The 21,290-nt window shown below is 41.4% G+C and overlaps 1 protein-coding gene across 1 annotated transcript in view; it reads right to left on the bottom strand.

Moving 5' to 3' along the window:
• Positions 1-332: 332 nt before the first annotated feature.
• The window catches only part of SLC28A2 (solute carrier family 28 member 2), a 36,048-nt gene continuing 15,090 nt past the window's right edge, over positions 333-21,290 (bottom strand). Inside the window, 2 exon segments of the mRNA XM_025998372.2 lie at positions 333-470; positions 759-995. Of these exon segments, the coding sequence (XP_025854157.2) occupies positions 333-470; positions 759-995 (375 nt within the window).

The raw sequence follows: 21,290 nt of genomic DNA, 5'->3' as shown, positions 1-21,290 counted from the left end.
AGCCTGCTTCTCCCTCTGCCTGTGTCTCTGCCTCTCTCTCTGTGTGTCTCTCATGAATAAATAAATAAAATCTTTAAAAAAAAAAAAAAAAAAAAAAGGAAGTTCATGTCAAGAGAATGTGTCACAGGAGTCAAAATGCCTGGTGTCCTATAAAGGCAGAGGAAAGAAGAGAGATGCCCTTCTCAAAAGTGGAGGATGTGCAGGTGATTTTGCAGTTAATTTAGAGGATGAATCTGCTGATCTGGTTGTTTAGGCCCAATCCTGAGAAGGGCTAAGGAAAACTCTGTCTCAGTCACCTCTTCAAGGCCTCAGAGGTCACCTCTGCTCTCGAATCAATCTCCTTGCGTCAGTTTGATACTAAAGGGGCAGCTAACTCGGGGATCCGACGGGCCCAGGCGACAGCGGACTCTCAACACTCCCAGGCTCTGCTTGACGGCCCCACTCGGGATGAACCCCGCGGATATCCCATACTGGGGGGGGGGGGGGGGCGGTTACGCTATTCCTCCCTTTACCCAGTCAGCGTACTGCGGGCACACTCCTCGTCCTTGGGTCTCCTCACCGCCCCGCTCCCCCCACAGCTCTCCCTTCGGTCCCCATTTCTTCGGCCCCTCTCATGCTCCCACCCTCACTTTCTTCCCCATTGCTTCCTCTCTCTCATCTCTGATGTTCATATCCCACCGCTTTCCCGTTTCTACCCACGCCGGGTCCACGCTCTTTTCCGGCTCTCACCCTAGTCTAGGCGCCGGCGGCTCGCCTACTGTCACAGGATTGACGGCTGAGGGGCGGGGCTGCGCGGAGGCCCCGCCCAAGACGCGTGACGTCCCCATTGTCCCGCCCCCTGAAGGCGGAGCCCGAGGGCGATTGGTCCCCACGTGCGCCTCCCAGGCCCGGTAGTTCTTCCCTACCCACCCGGGCAGTGCGGGCCGCTTCCGCCTGTCCCCGGAAGGGCTTCTTTCCGCCTCGAGGTCTGGCGGCCCAGGGGGCTGGTCTCGTTGCTGCCAGGGTCGTGCGCGGTTTAGCTCTACCTCTTCCACCTTTTCAGTCTGTTTGGCGTTTCTAGGATCCGTCCTGTTTTTTATTGCGCCCAGATTTGCTTTAAATAGGCCGAATTAGGAAGCCGGGCCTTCCTCTCCAAAGTTCCTCCTTGTTTATTGTGTGTTGGCCACATTTCTAGAATCCAGCAAACTGATTCGGAGCCATGGACTGAGCTCCATGATAGTACTGATAGTGGCTAATGCTCCAAACTTACTGAGCGACAGCAACTGTTAGAGATGCTTTGCAAAAATTAGCTCATTTCTCTGTAAGGTAGACATATAAATATTATCCTCGTTTTACAAATGAGGAAACTAAGTTACAGAGAAGCTAAGTATCTTCCTCAAGATCAGCTGTAATTGCAGCTCTTAACGGGCAGTTAGATTAGAACCAGGTAGTTGGACTCCACTAAACCAAACCCACTGTAACAACTGCCTTTGGGTCCCTAGGACAAATCCCGCTGCCACTCAAGAAGCAAATTTTTGAGGCTTACCTCTTCTGAGTCAGATTTATAAGACATGGAGGAGGAAGGGTGAGGATGGGAAGGAAAACCAAGAAATTCTTTGATTTGGTGTTATGTTTTCTGAGTTTGGTGAATTGGAGGATAAGATGGATTCATTACGTGTACCTACAGTATATGGATATCCTTCCGAAATCATTCTTTAAACGTGACTTGCTCAAATACTAAGAGGAAAAAACTACTAAATGATCTCTTATTAAAATGGGATGGGATGCCTGGGTGACTCAGCCGTTGAGCGCCTGCCTTTGGCCCAGGGTGGGATCCTGGAGTCCTGGGATCGAGTCCCACATCCCTGAGTGGAGCCTGCTTCTCTCTCTGCCTATCTCTCTTTCTCTCATTCTCTCTCACATGAATAAATAAAATCTTTTAAATAAAATAAAATGGGAAAAATCTAGCTCTCTAAAACTAAAGCATAGTATTATGTTTATTTCAAGAGAACGTGTCACACAGGAGTCAGAGTGCCAGGTATCCTGAAAAGGAGCATGGATATTCCTTAGGGGTTTGTAAATAAATAGTATTTTTGTTTCTCTATTAATATTTAAGGACCTATATAGCAGTTATGCAAATGTAGGGGGAAGGGAAAAAACTTTGCCCATTAAGTATATATGTACCTTTGTTGTTGTTGTTGTTGTTGTTAGAGATTTTATTTATTTATTCATGAAAGACATAGAGAGAGGCAGAGACATACATAGGCAGAGGGAGAAGCAGGCTCTCTGAGGGGAAGCAATGTGGGACTTGATCCCAGGACCCTGGGATCAGGCCCTGAGTGTGAAGGCAGAGGCTTAACCACTGAGCCACCAGGCATCCCTTATATGTACCTTTCAGATGATAGAGTAGCCACATAAATCTCACTTCACTGTCAAAATTTCCAGAAACAGGGCTTTTCTTCACAAGTTCTATTATTCGCCATACCACATTACATCATCTAATTTATAGAATGACCAGAAACAAAAATTTTAAATATTTGATATAATATTTATCATTTCAAATATAAGTTCAGGTAAGGTCCATGGACAGTCTCCTATATTACTGTTCAGTAAATTTTCATTATTAAGATACAGTTAACAAGACTAAACGTTTTCTAAAAAAGATCTTGGTAAATTGATTGTAGAGAAGGAACTCAGCTAGCTTTGCTAATAGAAAGGTAGTCTGAGTAAGGAATGGTACAGTCTTAGGTACAGTGGTCCACTTAAACACTAAACTCTTTCTACTTGAGGACTAGAAAATGATGGTGTCCTTTAGAGAATGCTCTAAATGAAATGAAAAGACAGAGGAACACAGTGGTTAAATTAATACAGAGCAACAAAATTGTGTCAATATGGGGAAGACTTCAGCAATGGCTAAGTGAGTAAAAAAGGTATTCTTTTCTTTTCTACTTCAGATTACACCAATAAGGAACTCTGGAAGATGTACTAGGAGAATTACTTTCCTGTCTTCTCCCATGCTTCATACTTAACTCTCTGCCCCTGTTGGGAAACTCATTCTTCAGGCTTTGTTGCAATTTAGTTGATGCTTTGCCAAGTAATTTCTTTTGTGGGTCTCCATCTTAAAAGTTGAGGTAGGTATCCTCAGGTCTCTCTACTTTTGACAGAGAGAGAATAGAAACTGAGGCTTAATGTTTACTGATGATTGGGTAAAAATTGTTCTGCCTTCAGATTCAGGATGTTAATGGCCTTCATTATGGAACCTTAGGCAAACAGTTAATTCTGGCTCTTAAAAAGCAACTAAGAAACACTCTGCATGTTCATTTGGGCATAATATACCTCAGTAATGTAACTATAATCACGTTGAACAAAATGGTTATTTTTTATAGTATTCTTTTGCTACATTTGGCACTAATGATGACACAGAGCCACAATAAGAACAGAAGAATTTAAAAAAAAAAAAGGCCAGGTAAAGATTATCCAGCTCAGAATTTTAACAATGGACCAAAAAGTCTAAACTGGAGAACTAGATTGCCTTCCCTGAAATTAAATTGGAAATTCAATAGGATAGCATCCTATAACTTTCCCAGTATAGAGCCAGGACAATGAACATAATACCTCTAATGTGACTGTCATTTATTTGCTGTTGACTCCCAAATCTACATCTCCAGTTCTGATTTCCTATTCTGAACTCTATAAACTCCAATGGCCTTCTTTATCTCTGCCTGAATGTCCTGGGTGTCCCACAGGTATCTTCCAACCCAGCCTGTCCAAAACTGAATTACTTATCTCCACCCTCACCCACCCCAGAACCATTCTCCTATATTTCAGTGAATGAATAGTACCCCCTTAGTTTCAAGCCAGAACTAGAGAACATTTCAGGTTTTTTCCTCCCCTTACACTACATTCTCATTCATCCAATTAGCGGTCAATCATACTAATTCTACTTGATTCAGTGTATCAGGCATCTCCATCCTTATAAATAGTTAATACTTGCTGTCTTAGGTCTGGTTCCCTAGAGAGTCCAAAAGAGGATTTTGGGTGCATGTGATCTCTTGAGGGAATGAGTTTAAAAAAAAAAAACTTTGAGGGAGAGAAACAGACTAGGGAAAGAAAGCAACCTGACAAGCATGTAGTCTCAGGTAAAGTCTTGCCTGGCCTGATCCACAGGTAAAGGACTTAAAGCATTAACCACACAGCAGAATTATGCCCCCTTAAGGCACGAGGGCCAATCTCATCTACTCTTCTAGCAGTCATCAACCAAGGGCAGTGGTTGGCAGAGGGGCATCACAGATTGTTTTCCAGGCATGGTAGCTGCAGTCAGTTGTGGGTGATGCTCTGAAGAAAGGGGCAGCTGTGAGTTATCAGTATCCATAGTCACTGCTGGGAATGGGGACTTCCACTGGTGAAAGGAGATCTGGGCAGGGCACCAGTGTCTTCCACACCAGCCCTCATCATCATCATCTCTCACTTGAACTTCTTGTTGGAATTTCTACTTCTAGACTCGACTATCTTTCATTCACCATCCACACTACAGCCAAGATGATCTTTCCAAAAAGAAAATCTGATCACACAGCTATTCAAAATTATAGAGAAAAAGTGAAATTCATTAACATTTCACATCAACTTTTCATGTTAAAACCTTACATGACCCCCTAGCTTTATTTTCTAGAACTCTTCACTTACCTACACTTCATGACTATCTCACACTCATACACACATACACATGCATGACTTACCCATATGCACACATTTACCTTTGCTCTACAAGTATCAAATGCAAACTTCATACTCTCATGTTGCCATGCTTGTATACTGTGCTTGATCTGCCTGGAAGATCTTTCTGTCCCTGCTGCCACATACCTACCAGCAAAATTCCTATTCCTTCCCTAGAAGAAAGTATAGCATCACCTATAAAGCTTGCCTTGATTCTTTAGCCAGACCCACCCACAGCTCTTATTGTACCAAATTACAGGACATGCCACTTTGTATTGTAATTGTGTATGTATGCACATGTGCCTCCAGTTAAACAGTGAGCTCTTCCTTTTACTTCTTAGGACTGGCATGGAGCTAAGGCTCAATAAATGTCAGTTGCTGATCTTTCAGGTTTATCATCCCTTGAATAACATGTTCTATTTTTTTAAAAAAAGATTTTACATATTTATTCATGAGAGAGACAGAGACATAGGCAGATGGAGAAGCAGGCTCCCCGTGGGGAGTCTGATGCAGGACTCCATCCCAGGACTCCTGGATCACGACCTGAGCCACAGGCAACACTCAACCACTGAGCCACCCAGGCATCCCAAAATGTTCCATTAGTTTAACATTCACAGTTTCATGTGATCCTTCCTTCCATGGCCCCAAATTGTCCTCTTAAAGCTGCATGATGTATCGTCTCTCTTTTTTTTTTTTAACACCGTAGAATTTGGTTAAAAAGTCGATGTTCATTCATGATTTTATTAACTTCAATATTATTTTTCCTAAGTCTTTTGCAGTTCTATCCAATATAGTAATTTATATTTGAGCTAAGTAAGCTTTAAAAATGGAATAAGATTTCTACAGATGAGGAATGAGAAGATGTCCTTTGACACTTAAGAAGTACCATGGACAGGGCAGCCCCGGTGGCCCAGCAGTTTGGCGCAGCCTTCAGCCCCGGGGTGTGATCCTAGAGACTGGGGATGGAGTCCTGCATCAGGCTCCCTGCATGGAGCCTGCTTCTCTCCCTCTCCCTCTGCCTGTGTCTCTGCTTCTCTCTCTCTGTCTGTCATGAATAAATAAATAAAATCTTTAAAAAAAATAAAAAATAAATTAAAAAAAGAAGTACCATGGACAAAGGTGGAGGAATGAGAGTATTGGTGAATCAGAGCACTAACTACAGCATCAGGAGGACAGAGGGATGTGGTAGGGAAGAGACTAGAAACCAAGGAGTGTGGAACCTTGAATGCCTCACTGACTGAGATGCAGGACATAACTTGTGTTGTCAGAGGGTGTGTAAGTCCTGGGTCCTCCATGTCTTAGCTTTTTGATCTTAGGTAAACATCTTTGCCTCTCTAAGCATTACCTTCCTCATTTATAAATTTAGTTGTGAAAACTTTAAAAATATATGAAACCTAATTAAAATGTGATAACTGAATGCTAGTGGGGAGATGACTGGCAGAAGGGCAAGGGAGAAAGACCAGTTCCAAAGGAGAGGAAGAGCTAGCTGGGATCTGGGAGGACTCCCCCAGTTGCTGTTGGTGGCCCAGCACAGGCAGATGGAAGCAGGGAATATGGAAATTATTCCCTGGTCAGACTGAAATACCAAAAAATGACTCGTTTTTGAGTCATGCTGTAGACTAAGACCCAGGTATTGCCCAAGCAGAATGGAAAAGATTTTCCATGTGGACTGAGAAATAGGAAAGAAGAAGGCCTTTCCCAGGTGGGGATTGGTCTGGAGGAGATGACCCAGTGGTTCTGACTCTGAACATGGCACAGAGTTGCTTGCCTGAGACTTGACAATACATGCAGATAGTAAAGAAGCAGCATCAACTCTAAGAGCATTCACACCTGCAGTAAGAAATAGCACATTTGGTCTCAGTGGATGGTAGGACTAGAAAGGGAATTAATTCCCAGGTAACTGCATGGCTCAATGCACACCAAGATAAATGAGGAGCTCCTGGGGAACCCACTAACACCTGAAAAACAGAAGGTTCCTCAAAATAAGGCTTTTGAGGGATAACACTTATGTTCGGTCTTCGTGTTTCCAAATAGAGAGACTTAAGCTAGAAAGAAGTTCCCTCCCTCACTACTCTTTGGGTATTTGTATTTGGGATGTGCTGGGCAGAGACTCATGTAAATGGTGACTTTGGGAGAAGGGACAGGGAATATAAGGCTCAGCCTCTAATTTCATCCTCTTTGGGACTCAATCTGATCCCGGGATGCAAATATTTTAGTCTGTATAGTAAAGAGACTGTTCCTGCAGGAAAAAGCCTGAGATTGTCCTCAGCTGCTTGTCCTGGGCAGAAAATTACTATATGTTCTTCAACTTAGCTCTCATTAATTAAAAAATAAAGAAAGAAAGAAGGAAAGAAAAGAAAAGAAAAAGGCTGACATTTCTTTTATTTTTTTAGATATTTTTGAAATTGATAAATTAACTTTGTTGAAAATAAATTTGATTTGATTTTCAAACTATAAGAATATTTCCCTTCACCTAGATTTCTAATTGTAAACATCATGAAGACAAGTGCTCAGCAGTTTCAAAGATTGTCAATAAATAGTCTGAATCTGGCAATCAGAAGGTGACTGAAGACAGTTGAAAGTACTATTTCAAAAGACCTACTAGAGTTTAAACTGAACATTACATGAAGAAATGAAAACAGTAAACATGACTACTTTTTGATAACATTTGGCAATAAGTAAACAAACAAGGAAAGTAATAGAATATACGTTGAGAAGGGAATAAGATGAAGAGAGGTTTTGTAGGGTTGAGCCAGTGGAGGCAGGCATGGCTCCCAGTGTTGGCAAGTGCCCTCGGCTTCCTGCCCCCAGATCCCCGCTGGGGCATAGCTTGCTTCCTTCCTACTGCCAGGCACAGAATATGACCTGGAAAGGCAGGTCACCCAGGAGAGATCACCCTTACTTCCACTCCAGCCTCTGTGACTTGCAACTTAACCTAGACCACATTGCTTCTTACAAATCATGGCCAGAAGTACAACTGAGGACCCAAAGAGCTGCCAAAGGTCTGCTTCACAGAAACCCTAGCAAGAATGATAATGAATTAACATGTTGAATACATAAAGTAGATCTCGACTGTCCTAGGTTTGCAGTCCTCGAAACCTCTCTCTCATGTGGGAGTATTAGGACTCACATTTTACAGATGTGAAAACTGAAGTTAGGAAAGTTCAATTAGTTGTCCAAATCATAGGGTTGGTAGCAGAAAGCTGAGGTTCAAAATTACATATTTCTGATTCCAAAGGCTATACTTCTTCTCCTTGGGTACCTGAGGCCAAAATACAAGCTACAAGCAAAGCTACAAAGCAAACCTAAGGACAGATCATGAGTAGCTAACATTCACAGAGAGTATTGAGTTATAGGACCAAAGAGAGACAAGTTAGGACCGGATGGGTTTGCCAGATAAAATATAAGATGCCTGGTTAAATTAGAATTTCAGATAAACAGCAAATAAATTATTAGTATAATTACATTCTAAGTATTGCATGTGATATATTTACATACAAAAATTATTTATCTAAAAATCAAAATTTTGTATATTTTTATTTGATCAATCTAGCAACTGTATGGCCAGACATGGAAGGTTCTAAAATATACTAAGGAATTTAGACTTTTTTTCATAGTTAATATGGACCCACTGAGGATTTTGGCACAAGGAAGTGATGTTGGTAAAGTGTATTTAGGACAATGAAATTCTGAAATATAAGACCAGGACGGTGGAGGAAGGAAAGAAAAATGGCAGGATAGTAGCCTGTTAAATATGGACAGATGAAAAATAAGGAAAAATCCAGTATGATAGGTCTTCAGCCTGGATGACTGAAAGAATGATAGTTAGTGATACAAAGAGACATGTCTAGAGGAGGAATTGCTGTGAAAATAAGTAAAAATGGCCTTTGAGGTGATGCTTATATATTTAAGTGGATTTTACAAGGGGATAAGTGATTTATCTTTTTTCCAGCACTTTCTCCGCAGTACTGCAGAGATGGGATGTTATTCCTCAGCCTCGCAGCCACCCAGCCAGGTCAGGAGGAGGACCGAAATATTTGAAGAGACAAAACTGGCACCACCAGCAGATGGCAGTGTGAGGATTTGAAGTCCCAGGCCTCTGGCATTAAGTCTGCGCTTGTGTCCGCTACTCCAGGCTGCCTCTGGTTAGAGATCTAGAAGCAGATCTCCGGGGAAATCATGGTAGAAGCTTTGGATGCTGAGAGTTGGGAGGAAGGAGCTGACGGGGAGGAAGTTTGCTAAGAGGACACGGAGGGCGGGAGAGAACCTGGGGGCATCTTTGGCAGAGAAAACAACATGAGGGATGGCTAGGAAGCTTGAGTGAGCCTAAGCATTTTGAAAACAGCAGCATAATATGAAGTTCCTAGAAAATAAGGAGCCTAGGATGACGAAAGGACATACAGGAAAGGAATAAAGGTGTCGTGTCCTCTGGGGCCTCCTGTGTCCAGGAGCTCAGAATTTTACTCTAAGCAATGGAGAGTCACTGAGCATCGTAAGCAAAGCCTGCATGACCAGATTTGTGTTTCAGAAGGGGCATGCTAGTGGCAGTGGTGTGACAGCTGGACTGCAGGTCAGTTAGGAAGCAGCTGTGATGATCCGGGGTGAAAGAACGAGGAGGAGGCAGAGGAAGTAGATGTTTGGGAGAGTCAGCTGGACGTGGAGAGGAAAGAGATGTGAGGTGGCCAAGAGGCCTTTCCCAGGGTAACTGGGAATGGTGATAATATTTACAAAACAGAGAGTGCAGGAGAAGGAGCGTATTTGGGAAGGGAAGTGTGAAATTATTTATCTCTGCATACCTACAACATAACTTAGAGCCAACAGAATAGACAAGCACTAAATGCATGTTAATTTGAATTTGACTTTAGACACATTTTGTTTGAGATGCCACTGCAATATGCAGGTGGAAACATTTGGCAAACCATTAGAAATATTGCTCCAGAAGCTTAGAAGAACAATGAAAGCCTGTGAATTAGTTTTTTTATTTTTTAGAATTATTTATTTATTTATTTATTTATTTATTTATTTATTTATTTGGAAAGCACACACATGTGAGCAGGGGGAGAGGCAGAGGGAGAGAGAGAATCTCAAGCAGACTCCCCGTTGAGCCAAAAGCTCAACATGGGGTTCATCTCGCCACCCTGAGAACATGACCTGAGCTGAAATCAAGAACCGGCAGCCTGACTAAGCTGTACAGGCGCCCCTGAATTAGCTTTTTAAAGCAAGACATAAATAAAGGAGTGAGAAAGGCCCATGGACAAAATTCCTGAAAGTACTTAGCACATAAAGAGCGGGGAGGGGGTAGCTAATAAAGCAGAGAATGGGCAGCCAGAGAGGTAGGCATACAAGAAAATTCGGTGTAATGAAAACAAACAGATGAATTTCAAGGAAGGGATTTGCACACCCATGCTCATGGCAGTATAATTCATAATAGCAAGGTGGAAGCAAATGTCCATGTGTGGATGAATGAATGAATATGCTAAATACGTGCAAAGGAATATTATTCAACCTTAAAAAGGTAGGAAATTCTGTTATATGTTACAACATGGGTGACTCTTGAGGAAATTATGCTAAGTGATATGAACCAGTCACAGAAGGACAGATACTGCCTGATTCTACTTATATGAAGTATTTAAAATAGTTAAATCCATAGAACCAGAAAGTAGAATGGTGGTTGCCAGGGTCTGGGGGGAGGAGAGAGGAGTTGTTATTCAATGGGTATGAGTTTCAGTTTTGCAAGATGAAAAAGTTCTAGAGAACTTTTTTGGGGGGGGGGGCGGTTTGAGAGGCAAGAGAACTTTTTAACAATCAACATATGGTTAAGGCTACCATACTGTACACTTAAAAATGGTTAAGATGATTTTTTTAAAGGGAAGGGGTTATTTCAAGGGTCTTGCTGCAGAGATGCCCCATGAAATATATGTGTGTACCTTCAGTGAGAGCATTTAATAAAGTGATTATGATAACAGTTAAATTGCTCTTGGCTGAGGAGTGAATGAAAGATGAGGAAGTAGAAAGAATAAGTGAACTTCACTTTTGCAAGAAGTTTGGCCACAGAGGATATGGATCTTTCTTGGGTAGCAACATTAAGAGGATAGATTTAGGGCTCACCTTGCTTGCATTCATTCTCCTTAGGGGTCATAGTCCTTCACTGATTATTGTTTAACATCTAAAACCAGTCATTTAATAGATTTTGTCCAGGTTCCCAATTGTTTACTGTGGGGGGACATTTTTCATCCTAGTTAATCAATTGTGGGCAGAGACGGGACTCTCTTTAATGAATAAAAAAATTTCAAATATAAAATGGAGAGTAAAATTTTTAAAAAAAATCAACCACCTTCCAGATTCTCCCTTTTTCAGTATCTCCCTGGGGATTCCACAAAGGTGAACTTTTATAGGCTCTAGTAGGTAACATTCACATTCTGCATCCTCATTAACAGGATCCTGACAGCACCTGCCTGGACAGGCTAATAATTTGGTATCCTCCAAACCAGTATTTAAAAAATATTCTTAGTGGGTGGGAGACTCACCTGTGAGATGGAAGGCAGGAAGGACTGCTGCTGCTGGGGAACAAGGATGCTTAGAGTCCAGGGCTCAGGCCACCTACATTTCCTCCTGCAGCAGAGATTACCCTGCCTAGGTGATTCTGTGAGCAGGGAAACAGAAACTGAAAACAATCCTCAAGCAATAGGGACTGCCCTACAAGATCTCCAGCCAGCCCAGACCACCCAGTGGCTTTAAGTGTAACCCCTGACTTACGCCTGAGAAGATGGACCATGGTGTAATCTCTAGAATGATTGACAAGTACCTTTACTTTACTATCATTCATAAAGTCTCTATGCAAGGAGGAGCACAAGCCTCATTTACACAACATACAATGTATGTATAGGCATGTTTCCTTAAGGCCTATGCATGGCCTTATGCCCACCTCTACATACCATGACAAGGCTTCCTTCCCTAACTAAATATTCATCCTAACCCTAAATAAAAGGAACCCAATCTCCCTTGCTTAGAAGTCACAGCTTTGATAGTCATTCCCTGTGATCTCCTTATTGGCTGCATTAATAAAGTTTCCTTTGTACAGCAACTCACCCAGCATAGTTTCTATCTGTGACTCACCAAGAAGCAGACTCACATTGGTTTGGTTACACCATGTCATTATCTTTGTTGATTCTTCATTTGTGAGCTGGTCTTTAATTGGGCATAACCCTTAATTGTTAAAAGCTTTGTGTAATGTTACCCAATTTATCTATTTCTAGTAATTCTGTATCTCATATATAAGAATTTTAATTCCAATTTGCAGGTGATTTGTATTTGCATAGAGAATGAAGTATTAAAAAATTATTGGGAGAGGATAGAAATTAGTCTTGAGGAAAGGCCCACTTCTTACAGCCATATAAGTCATGCACTAAACTTCAAGGGATGTCTGGACAGAGATGAGTGGGAACAGATAGATTTAACTTTATTTGTGGTTGGTTCCTAAGTGATTGTTTCGACATTATGATAACACATTTTATTACCTAAGCATGTAACTACAGGGACTCAGATATTCACTAATGTGGTCATGAGAAACTGCTTCCCTCACGATTGGTGATTAATAACAATTGTGGATTGGCGCAACTGGTTGGCTCAGTTGGCTGAGCATCCAACTTTTGATTCTGGCTCACATCATGATCTCAGGATCGTGGATGGAGCTCTGCTCTGGACTCCGTGCTCAGTGGGGAGTCTGCTTGAGATTCTCTCTTCCCCTCTGCTCCTCCCCTACCTTCTTTCCAAAATAAGTAAATAAAATCTTTTAAAAAGTAAAAAATAAAAACTGTGGATTGAATGACTGAATAAATAAAAATATTTTTGATATTATGGAGTGAATATAGAAGATGCTTATTTTCTTTTGTAAAATTGAATGCCTCTTTCTTCATGCTGATAAACTGTATGTCAGCTGACTCCCTGGGCCTTTCTTTTGAGCTTTCCCAAGTGAAACTGCTCGTACAAAAGAACATTACTAAGTGATGAAGAAGCCAACTTCCTGAATACACCCTTCATTTGCTCCTTCAAGGATATAAATGAAAAATTATCAATCTTTCTTTGCCTGAAAATATCTTTAGTTCTTTTTCAGTTTAGCTAGGGATAGAAGTCTATTGACCATTATTTCCCTCACTACTTTGAAGAATTTATACCATTATGCTTTGGACTTTAATTATACTGATGAGAGGTTTATTGTCCAATTGTTGTGTCTTTGTTAATTTGTCTCTTCTCTCTTTTGTTGAAATGTTGTTCTTTGTCAGAACAAGTTTATTTGTTTAAAGATTTTATTTATTTATTTATTTATTTATTTATTTATTTATTTATTTCATTCATAAAGAGACACACAGAGAGAGGCAGAGACATAGGCAGAGGGAGAAGCAGGCTTCTCATGGGGAAAGAGAAGAGCCCCTGTTGTGGGGCTTAATACCAGGTCCCCAGGATCACACCCTGAGCCAAAGGCAGATGCTCAATTGCTGAGCCACCCAGGTGCCCCTGGAGACCTGAAGTTTTACTACAATGTGTCTTGCTATACATTTATTTTGAATCATTTTGTTCAGGACCTGAGCATCCTTGCCTTTCATCACATTGATCTCATCAATTATGAGATCTCTTATCTACTACATTAACTGTCTTGTGTATTGTGTATTGCTGCCATAACAAATTACCACAAATTTAGTGGCTTAAAACTTTCTCTTTCTCTCTCTCTCTCTCTCTCTCTCCACAGCTGGGAAAGATCCATTTTTTAAAAAGATTTTATTTATTTATTCATGAGAGGCACAGAGAGAGAGGCGCAGAGACATAGGCAGAGGGAGAAGCCGGCTCCCCTCAGGGAGCTCAATGTGGGACTCAATGCCTGAACTCCAGGATCGGCCCTGAGCTGAAACAGAGCTCAACCACTGAGCCATCCAGCATCCCCAGGAAAGATCCATTTTTAAGGACTCATGTGATTATAATGAGCCCACTGGGACAATCTCAGATAATCTCCACATCCCCAGGTTCTTTTTTTTTTTTTTTTAAGATTTTATTTATTTATTCATGAGAGACACACAGAGAGAGGCAGAGACACAGGCAGAGGGAGAAGCAGGCTCCATGCAGGGAGCCCAACATGGGACTTGATCCTGGGACTCCAGAATCACGCCCTGGGCCGAAGGCAGATGCTTAACCGCTGAGCCACCCAGGGATCCCCCCATCCCAAGGTTCTTAACCTTAATCACATTTGCATAGTGCCTTCTTCCATGTAGGGTAGCATATTCGTTGATCCTAGGGATTAGAACATAGACATCTTTGGAGGACCATTATTCACTTTATTATGCCTTGAGACCTTAGCTTCAAATACCAAAGTCTCATCCAATTTTTGCTGTTGTCCCTTAGGGTATAGAATTCTCTTGCTCCAGCTACTTTGTCGAGAAGCTTGGCTATCACTTCTACTACTAGTGACCTCTGTGAGAATGTCATTCCTCCAGACACAGTAGTCATTAATGGTAATCAGACTTCTGATTGTGGTCACCTGGAGCTTTTGGGGTCCCAAGTCTACATGGAGGCAGAAGGAAAAGAGAAAAAAATGGCCTGTTCCCCAGCCCTATAGATACATTCCACTACAACCCCAAATTTTGGAATATAGTAAATAATCCCAGTCTCTTAAATTTTTTCATGAGTTTAAAACTTTTTCCTTTCTAAAACTAAGCCTTCTTTCCAAAGACACTCAAAACTAGACCATTGGTTCTAACTGATGGATAAGCCCAATTCTATCCCCTCCTAGTTGTTACCTCCTTTTTCTCTTACTCTACATCCCTGGCACACCTGCCCTACATGCCCACCAAAACAATGAAAGTCCTTGTGCATATCAGTTCATGCCTGTGGCTTACCAAAGTGCTACTGTTCCATGGGTTCTCTGAACTGCCACTTCCTGAATAAATATGGAGGTCAGTTAAGATACTCTTCTTTAGAAAGATTGAGTTGATGAAATATTACAGGTTTAAATACAGTTTAGGTGAGAGATTCAGTCATAGGTTATTTTCCTACAACCAACATTTTTCAAGAGAACATGACATCAGGGATTACCTCAATCTTTTATCCTACCTAGAATCAAAGTCTCTTCAAATCTGGTCCTGAAAGAAAAAGAAAAGGCTTCACTTTTGTCAAGCTCCTTCCTATATTATTCTGATCCCCACACATTCTCAGGTCCTACAATTCTTTTGGAATGTAGACAACTTCCTTCTGCAGCAGGCTGAGCGGAGCTCTGACACAAGCTATCAGAGGGCCGAAAGGGTGATGGAAGCATGTCTTGAAGAAAACAAGTCGTCTTACAATGAATCTATTTCAGGTGAGTTCATATATGATCTCTAGGCAAGGGGAGGTTGTTCTCCTCTGTAAAGAGGAAATGTTCTGCTTCTTTAGCTAAGGAAATTTAGGGACAATTGGGAACTCAAGGTTCTGTGACTCAGCCACCCATATATTCATTGTCCAGGTTTTAAGGTCTCACATTTTTCCTATCTGGAAAAGACTTTGACATGGGAGACCTATTGAAATCATGCATTCAATCTCTTTTGCAGTTCTGCCACTCTAAATCTTGAACCTAATTTTCAACAGTGTCTAACTTACTGCTTCAAGAGATGGGAGTCTCCTTTATGGTTGCCATAGAAGTCCTTTGGCTTTCATAATGTTCTTACATTGTCAATTAGCTGATTCGTGTGTGTGTGTGTGTGTGTTGCAAGGCTTATCAATGCTGTTAAAGACAACCAGTCTATTCCTCAATTCTCATCATTATCATTTCTCCCATACCAATCAAGTACAGTATCCACTTGGTATCCCAATGCCTTGTCTTCCACTTGCACCTCATCCCAATTAACTGTAGGTGAAAGCTTTGGTAACAATCATGCATGCCACTACATAGTAGGGATTATTATCCCACTTGAGTCAGGAAAACCATTCCTATTGCTTTCAGATACAAGCAATAGGAAGTTGGCTATTCAACTCCAAAATCCCATTTTGAGGGTCTGCTCTTAAAAACCACTTCTGGTACCAGCATTTTTAATTGAGGGTCCTAAGAAAATAAAGTTTGAAGCAAAAGATTATGTGCAAATGCTTTACTGCTAGATGAAATTCCCCAGGGGAGAGAGGGAAGAAGAGAGAGAGAGAGAGAATTAAAGTAGCAAAAAAGTAAAAAATAAACATAAAAGATGTATTACCAAGATGGTCATAGCTTCATTGCCAACAAAAGCTGACTGTTGCATCTTATGGGGCATCTCCAGAGAGTACTTACAAAGCTACTGCTTCTCACAACCATCCACCACACAGAAGGCAGTTTACAATGCTGGCTACTTTCTGTCTCTTATTTCTCATTGGTTGAGAAATATGCCCCCAGACTAACTCCCCAACATTTCTGGATTGTATTACCCAGCCCAACCAAGTATCTTCTTGGGAAACCAGAGTCTCTGCTGACTATTCTGGCCAATTTTCAGGTGCTTCAGTCCTTCCTCCTAGTCAATACTAAATATAGGGGCTAGATGGCAGCAGTGGTATGGCTATGGCTTTATGATTGTAGGATGCCTCATAGGGCTCTTGTGAGGACTCAAGTCAGGTAGTATCCAGTGCCTGACATATAGTAAGCACTCAGCAAATGTTGGCTGTTATTATTAATAATTAGGTGAACTTTTTATGTGTGACTATTATGTGGTATGACTATTATGAAAATTTCTCCCACCCCTTCTAAGACTTTGTTAAGCACTGCTGGACTCAGCACTCTGATACAGAGCCAGACACAAGTGAGTGGTTCAACAATACCACAGGATATGGTCTATAGGAGTGGGAGACAGCCAGGGAGCCAAATGTATTTGCACCAAATTCATAATAACGGTAGCTACCAGCCAGGTGGGATGCAGCTATACAATGGTGCTGAGCACTTTGCTTCTCTAAAAACATGACTGTGATAATGCCTTCCATTGTCTAGCAACCTTAAAAAATTCTTTTAAACTTTTAACTGGTCCCTGAAACCCACTAAGGAAATAAATTGGTATTGTTTTTTGTTCTATAAATTATAGCCATATAGCTGAAGGATAATTTGCCCATTCACAGAGTCATAGATTTGCTTCTGAAACCATGAATACAGGAGCCCTCAAATGTCAAATATCTGAAGGATAATATGTTCTCTGGGAAATTTTCTGCATCATCCCGAGTTTAGCTAATCATAAATTAATATCTTTCATTTAATGAATAATTCACATCTTAGTCTTGTCACCATAGAAAAGAGGGCTACCAACTGCTAATGTTTCTTTATGAGGCATTCGGTGCCACAGGCATAAATGTTTACTTCCCTTGAGGGAATGACAGCTCTTGACAAGTGGAAACATGATTTCAGCAAAGAAATTGCTGTTCTATATGTTAAAAATGGCTTCTGTATTCTGCTATGATTCCTGCTTAAAATATATGGAAAGGATTTTTATAGTCAAGGTAAGTCTCTGTACTGATAAATGTGATAGACATGAATCTTGAGAGAGTGAAAAAATGAATTTTGGGAATTCAAAAAATATGTCTTTGCCTTTCTGAAAGCAAGAGTTGAGTTTTTAAAAAATAAAAACTGATAGAAGTTATTCAGTCTAATGAAAAATACAAGCTACAACGTGGGTGGTTTCCAATAAACTTCCTACGTCATACCTTTCTTGATGACAAATGTCTACCACGAATGTCTAGTATTTGTGTTAAAACCATCTGAATACCTAGTTGTCCCTGTTACCTGATCGACCTCACCCCTATCACCTGAGAACAAATTTGGTTTCATCAATTCTGATCTTTGGCCTTGTGCTCTAAACATGGCAGGGGGCCTCCTGTCATGATGCTTCAAGCCACCCTGAGCAATTACCAGCCTCTAGCCCCACCCTTCTGAGACTATCTTTGGCTCTAAGAGAGTAGTAGGACATGCAAAGGACATGGAGTCAGGTGCCATCAAAGCTGTAGAGAAATATAAGGAATATATGGTAGAGTTATGAAAGAAGTATTGAACTTTAAATTGGGAGATGTGAAAGAGAAAGAAAGCCAGGGAACCAAGGAGAGAACATTCTTTAAGTATCTCAATATTCCAAGTGCTTTAAAGTTAAGACATTTAATCTCCACAACAACTCTTTAACAAAGCCATTTTATCTTCATTGTATGACTGTGAGAACAAAGGCTCTGAGAGGTTAGGTACCCTTTTCAAAGTCACTTAAGTGTAGATTTCTTAGGGAAAGTCAGTAGATCTGTGTGGTGATGTGTACATGGATGAGTGGCATGACACAGTGGTAAGAACAGTATTAGAATGCTAGATTTCACCCAGATAGGGAAAGCCTTAATAAACCATGTCATTTTCACTATATGAGGCTGGCTCTGTACCCAAGAGCATACTTGCTTGGTTAAAGTCTCTCTTCCTGAATTTCCTTGTCTTTTAAATGGAGGGGTGAGGAATGACACTATCATACCTACCACAGAAGGTTTCCTTAGTTCCAACGAGTCAGTGCAGGGCACCTGAGTGCCTCAGCCACCAAGCATCCAACTCTTGATTTCAGCCCAAGTCATGATCTCAGGGTTGTAAGATCAAGTCCTGTGTCCGGGTCCATGCTGGGTGTGGAACCTACTTAAGATTCTCTCTCTTCCTCTCCCTCTACCCCTCAAAAAAGAAAAAAAAGAGAGAGAAAGAAAAGAAAAGAAAAGAAAAGAAAAGAAAAGAAAAGAAAAGAAAAGAAAAAAAGTTTATACATAGAAAAGTGCCATGCAAATTCAACTAATTTCTTGTCATTTCTAGTTGCATAAATTTACAATCCAGCTGGGATGACATGACATAAATATAACCATAGAATTTTAACTTGAGGTCTAGCTGTCACCCAACCCACTAGAGGATTGACCATCCTATAAGATTTAATGGAAAGGTTTTGCACCCCCATCCTAAAATGAGACCGTCTGCTGACTAGACTGCCTTTACCACATCGTCTACATTGCATACCACTGGATTCTTGAATTCTCCAAAAAACCACAGGCAGCAGAACATATATAGAGCAGACTTTTACTAAAGATTTGAAGGCAAAGCTGGGGGCCGGGGGGTTATATCAGGGTAGATATTAGGTATCTTTGTTCTTAGATGCCCTTTGCCCTATTCTTCTGAAAAGTCCTCACTGGCCATCTCTTTACAAAGAGCCCTAACCCAGCATCGTTTTTCTCTATTCTTTCTTTTCTTTTCTTCTTTTCTTTTTCTTTTCTTTTCTTTTTCTTTTTGCCTTCCCATTTTCTACCTATCCATAAACTTCACTTTATTCACATTATACTTAAATAGCAATAATAACTAACACTGATTAAAAACTTATTTTGTACCAGGAAATACAAGTGCTTTATGTGTAATCTTTGATTTGGCAGACACTTTCTCTCCTTTTGTTATGCCCCAGGTATTCATGCCCAAACCCTTGGAGTTTCATCTTTTTGTTCTCTGACAAATATTAAACAACTCTGTGTGTGTGTGTGTGTGTGTGTGTTGTTGTTGTTGTTGTTGTTGAGCACAGTGCTAGCTCCTAGGGCTTTGGTAACAAATAAAACAGACTTGGTCTCTGCCCTTAAGAAGCTCCACATTCAGAGAGCTGATAAAAGTAACTTGTTAAATGAAGTCAATTCTGTCTTTCCGGGAATTGCCAGCTTGAATAGCAATCATTTTTCTACTTGCTGCAACAGAAGACAACAGTAAGACAAATAGCAAAATGAGACAATACAAAAAATGCCACATAGCAGGATATGATTGGCATACAAGTAGTTCAGAAAATGTAAATACTTTAGAAACTGATGAGATCACTTAGGTTAGACCCGTGAGCCTTGAGACACTGTAAGGGAGAAGGAAGACAGGCAGGAAGGGCTGAGATGGTGAGAGTGGACATAATGGTTATGAGTAAATCCTTTGAAGTAGGTAGACCTGGGCTCAAATCCCAGCTCTGTCACTTACTATGTGACTATAGGAAGTAATTTAAGCCTATCTTTCCTCCTTTGGAAAACTAGGATAATACTAGTACCTACTTCAAAGGGTTGTTATATGGATTAAATGGGGGGAAAAAAGCAAACATGTAAATCTTGTCAAGCAATGCAAGGTATGATAAGTGCAAGGCTTGATATATAAGGTTCTTACACTTTACTTGTGAAAAGAAAATCTTAAGAGCACCTTACTATTTGCATAATGTGGTTTTTTTCATATACATTACTCAAATTTTCTAGCAGCTTGTCAAATATATAATTATCACCACATTCATCATGCAGAAGGGGAACATGGGCTTCAGAGAGATTTAGACCTTTCACATGGCTTGAGAGGGACTTTGAATCCAGATCTTCTGGATCCTAATCTTTCCTTTTTATTCCTGTCTTAAAAGTCAATTATTCCCACAGAGGTGATAGACCATTAAATGCTTGACAACCGATAGCTTAGCCAAAGACTTTTGAAACCAAGAGTAGATTAGGCATCTAAAGGCAAGTCAGAAGCAGAAGTCAAACACAAACTTTGCCTACCTAAGGCCTCTAGAAATAACTGGCCAAATATAAATCAATCTAAATGTCCATTAATAGGGGCACCTGGGTGGCCCAGGTGGGGAGGCTTCTGACTCCTGGTTTCAGCTCAGGTCAGGATCTCAGGGTCATGAGATGCCTCTCTGAGCTCAGCCTGGAGTCGGCTTGAGATTCTCTCTCTCCTCCCTCTACCCCTCCCCAGGCAGTTTCTCTCTCTCAAATAAATCTTTAAAACTAAATGTCCACTAATAGGGAAGCAGATAACTTAGGATACCTCCTTATATGGAATATCGTGTAGCCAATAAAATAAATGAGGTAGGTCTATATGTACTGGCCTGGAAAGACCGCCACACACAGGCAAAGACGGCGCACAATGGAACAATCAATTTGCACAAGAGACGCTTCAATGTGTAGCGCTGAAACCGACTCCACGCATTTAGGGCCCAGTCTGTCACTCTCCTTTCCTATGCCCACCGTCTCCTTTCCACACTGCCATTCCCACATCCCACCACAGCCGTCTTTCACAACCCGCTCTTCTGGTCCTCTTTCCTCTTGCCCGCTTTTCCTTAGCCTCCACCCTTCTCTGCCGGAGATCACTTAGCACAGATAGAGGCACGGAGCCCCCCCCAAAGAGATGGGCCTCCCTGCGGAGGCCGGACGCACGCGCCCTGGCGCCTCCCTGGACCCGGAGGAGGCCTGCGGGAAGGAGCCCGAATGCGATTGGTCTCCTGCGATTACGCCTCCCAGGATTGACCGGCCGCCGACCCCTCTCACCACCTTTGGTGCTTCTCGGAAGGCGCTTCTTGGCCCTAGGAGGAGGCAGCGTAGCTTTTGCTAAGGTCGCATTCGGTACCGGATTTTCCTGCTCGACTGTTTGACAGATGATGGATGGCATTAAGGTTGCCATGCTTCCTGCTGTGTGGTCCTATATGTTATAGCAAGAGTTTTCTTTAAATAGGACACGGAGAATCAGAAAGCAGGCCCTTACCCCCTGAAAGATACGGAGCTTCCTTTGTCCCACATGCGTCCGTGTGAGAGCTAAATTTCATACATAACTCAAATTCATAGTCGTG

This window comes from Vulpes vulpes, chromosome 15, assembly GCF_048418805.1.
Source record: "Vulpes vulpes isolate BD-2025 chromosome 15, VulVul3, whole genome shotgun sequence".
NCBI classification, from domain to species: domain Eukaryota; kingdom Metazoa; phylum Chordata; class Mammalia; order Carnivora; family Canidae; genus Vulpes; species Vulpes vulpes.
The sequence above is the reverse complement of the archived record's forward strand: the minus strand, read 5'-3'. Positions and strand labels throughout refer to the sequence as shown.